At 32.3% G+C, this 3,771-nt stretch overlaps 1 protein-coding gene across 3 annotated transcripts in view; it reads right to left on the reverse strand.

Moving 5' to 3' along the window:
* Positions 1-222: 222 nt before the first annotated feature.
* Positions 223-3,771, reverse strand: part of LOC133181784 (uncharacterized) — a 21,251-nt gene continuing 17,702 nt past the window's right edge. For 2 of the 3 annotated variants that reach the window (XM_061316377.1, XM_061316373.1), the window contains exons 11-12: positions 2,635-2,691; positions 223-2,168 (exon numbers count right to left, since the gene is read on the reverse strand). In XM_061316377.1, coding sequence (XP_061172361.1) covers positions 1,671-2,168; positions 2,635-2,691 — 555 coding nt within the window. In that variant the 3' untranslated portion in view covers positions 223-1,670. The remainder of the gene's footprint in view (positions 2,169-2,634; positions 2,692-3,771) is intronic. The other variant, XM_061316374.1, reaches the window with a different exon arrangement.

The following is a 3,771-nucleotide window of genomic DNA, read 5'->3' on the forward strand; positions in this document are numbered from 1 at the left end:
CTAATTCTTAACAGTATTCTATTCAAGAATTTTACTGACAAGTATTTGATCAACAAACAGTATGTGTACTTCTTAATACATGTAAATAAAACAAAAAAAAAAGGCAAAGATTTATTTTAAAAAGCCTTTTTTAAATTTCTTAGAATCATAATTTCGCACATTCAATATGATTAAAATTGGTAATACAAACTGTAATAAAATTGAATAATTCATGCATTAATTCATTTGGTAATTTTCATTTAAAAAAATTATTTGTATTTGCATCTTAAGAATTTCAAATACTTTGCTTCAAAATGTCAAATACATATATAAATTAAACATAAAACTTTGGACTAAAGGAAATATATGTTGCAATATTTCGTTGACAGAATCAAAGACAATGTATTCTTCATGTAAGATAATAGTCCAATAACAATTGAAAAAAAGAAAGGAGTAATTAGATGCACATACGCTGAACCTAGTGTATTAATATGAAGCCATAGTGTAATAAATTTAAAAAGTATCATCATGGTTATATAAAAACAAGCAGAAAATGTCCTGTACTGTACAACCATATTCAAAAAAGGAGGTGTAAAAACACTAAAAATGACAGCATAAAACAAAACACAACCAAGCTGACAAAGAATTTATATATATAGAGAGAGAGAGAGATGTCATCCTCAGGAATTTTGTGAATGAAGTGTAAGCCACTTGTGAATAGTTGCTGACCCTATTCATACTCAATTTTAGAATTCACACAAAAATTCACCGTTTCTTAAGATCCTCTATTCACTAAGGATTTTTTTTTTTTGGATTTGAGGAAAATTTATTGAAAAGAGGGTGTCACTACTGAGTTGATCTAGTTTATTTTGAACAAAGGGTACCTGTCATTTACCCTCAGGAAAATGTTCAAAGACAACAAAGTATCGATGAACAGAAATCACTGCTTACTTTAGTGAAGAAAATACATACAATGAAAGTATTCAATAAATTTATCTTAGCCCGTTAAAATGTTTACGTGTTTGAATCAATTACAAATACAATGTTTAGAAATACATATACACTGTAGATTTCAATTTATTTTATTTCAGCTTTATTCTAACTGCATAAAATACTATAGAATCAGAACTATTTAGTGTGCTAAATATAGAGGGTTCCTGATTAATGACAAACAACTACTGGTTTTCCTTAATGAAATTTGATTTTCTAACCACCTTAAAAACTTTCCATTGAATTACACAAGCAAGATCTCCCATATCACAGCTTACAGAGTTTAAAAGGGACTCGGACCAGTTCCTAAGGAACCAGTTTTATCACAGGGTCTTTGGCAAGGGGACGTAACTCTGATGTATTATTTAACTTATAATATCGAAGTCAAGCCATGCATACAGGCAACAGTGTCAAACTTTGTGAAACCTCAACAATTCAATTAATTATATTCAATGTTAGCAAGAAATTTTACCTGTTTAAAAATCTAACTTATTTACAGTGATTTTCTAAATGAAACAAATTTTGTATTCCTAATGATTTAGAATTCTGTTCTATACTGTGTACAAAAAAGTGGATATTACTTACATGAAGAACAATAATTATTGGTTCTTATGCTGCTTTATGCTGACTAAAAGTATGGCACACTGTGAACAAATTGAGCTGACAAAATATTATTTCATATTGCTATAAAAGATTGTCTATCAGCTTTGGACCACACTTAAAGGCACCAAAGCTACAAAATGGAAGCCTTCTTTATTCACAAGAATGTGGCCAATGTTAATGGCCTCCACATGACAGTTTTCTGGACGAATTTCTTCCTTTACTTCCAGTTCATTTGAGTTGTTGTTAAGTTTATGGATAACAATAGGAATGTTTAACATTTTGGCCATGGCACTGATTTCTAAATGGTCCGCCCACTTGTTGGCTTCAATACCACTCAGAAAAGTCTCCCATGTCTCAAACACAAAGTCTTTATAAATTTTAGAATTCTTTTCCAAGTATTTTTTGAGCTTTTTCCTGAGAGTGGAAACACCCTGATCATGAACAGAATCACAAAGTTTCAAAACACAGTGGTAGAAACAGCTGCCATCTTTAGGGACATCAGTGACCAACCAGCCCTTCTTTTTAGCGGCCTCCTTCATCTCCTTCATGTATTCATTACAGTCATACTCGTCTTTATCCCCAGATCCAGTCTCCTGCTAAAATAAATTAATTAATCTGACTGAATTAATTTATAGTACTGGATAAAGAAATATTAGTCATAGTAAGCATGAATTCGTGATATCTGAGCAGGGTTGTCCCTAAGACCTGTGGGCGGGAAATTTCCCCGCTAATAATAATGTAATCCCCCAGATACTCTGGTATTTCCTCATCACCCTGTTAAGGGAGGAACCCTTGAGGGGAAATATTAGTCATAGTAAGCATAAATTCATGATATCTGAGCAGGGTTGTCCCTAAGACCTGTGGGCGGGAAATTTCCCCGCTAATAATAATGTAATCCTCCGGATACTCTGGTATTCCCTCTCATCGCCCTGTTAAGGGAGGAACCCTAGATCCCCTCCTACTTTTTTAATGTCCCCTGCAATTTTAATTCTTAGGGACAACCCTGTCTGAGTTAGCTATAAATGCATTTTACTTTAGTTATTAATTTTATTTTACCATTACCTTGTGCGATTCCTTGGGTTTATCGATACTTTGTTCACCCTTTTCACTTTCTAGGCCCTGAAATACAACACTTTCTATTACTTTCAGGGAACTTTATTTTTTAAAGTGTGAGATGTTTTTTGTTAAATAATTCAAAACTCTAGTGGTAATTAACCTTTAAGGGGAACTCCTCACGTAGAATGGATAACTCTAAAATTGTCAAGTCAGTATGAATATCGTACAAAATTTTCTTCTTCAATAATGATTTACCTCAAATTGTGCCGTGACTGCATACAAATTTAGTTAATTTCATTTCTCTTTTGTAAGACAAGAGCCTAAAAGGGGCTTGCTAGGACACAGAACTGATTGAGTTAATATTTCTAAAATTTTCAGTATCATTTCATGTGGCTAGAGCATCTCACATCAAATATTATAAAACTGTGTTTAGAAACTTCTTTTATCTGGCAATTTTCAAAACTATGAATTTCAAGATACATTTGATTGACACATATCCTACTAATTTCATGAAATAAACCTTATCCTTAATATTTAAGAAAACTGGAAAATTTGTTGTGTATTAATGAACAATTTTAAACCTATAATCCAGAGAATTCAGAGTAGAAATGTGACAAAGCAAAATCAATTTACAAGTATTGTTAGTCCACGCTCAGTGATGTGTGCAGAGTAAACAAATTTAACGCATCCAGTAAAACGTAAACATTAACAACAGAGCTTGTGCCCGTGTTTACAAAAATAACACAGATGTTTGATGTGATGTTATGAACAATCTCATTGTAATTGAATTTTAAGAATTTTCATGTAAATTCAGTTCATTAAACTGAAGTTATTTTTTGAATAAAAGTCAAAATTTAAAATAGTAAACCAAATGGAAAATGCAACTAAATTCATTTTAGTCAGCAGTGGCCCTCTGTGGATAAACAAGTAAAGGTGTCATAGACCTTTCTAATGAGAGGAAAATGCACAGTGCTGAGATTGTGGATAAACATGTTACTGTAAGATATCAGGGAGCTTTGAGGTAAAGTTTGTAAACTGGTTTTGTTGATAGATATGTAGAGCAGGCAGTTTTCTGGTGAAAGGAAAGGGCACACAGCTGAGATTGTGGATAAACATGTAGAATTATCAGGGTGATATCTGATG

The sequence above is a fragment of the Saccostrea echinata genome, unplaced genomic scaffold, assembly GCF_033153115.1.
Source record: "Saccostrea echinata isolate AGI-Se365-2 ecotype Australia unplaced genomic scaffold, CSIRO_AGI_Sech_v1 ptg000009l, whole genome shotgun sequence".
NCBI lineage: Eukaryota > Metazoa > Mollusca > Bivalvia > Ostreida > Ostreidae > Saccostrea > Saccostrea echinata.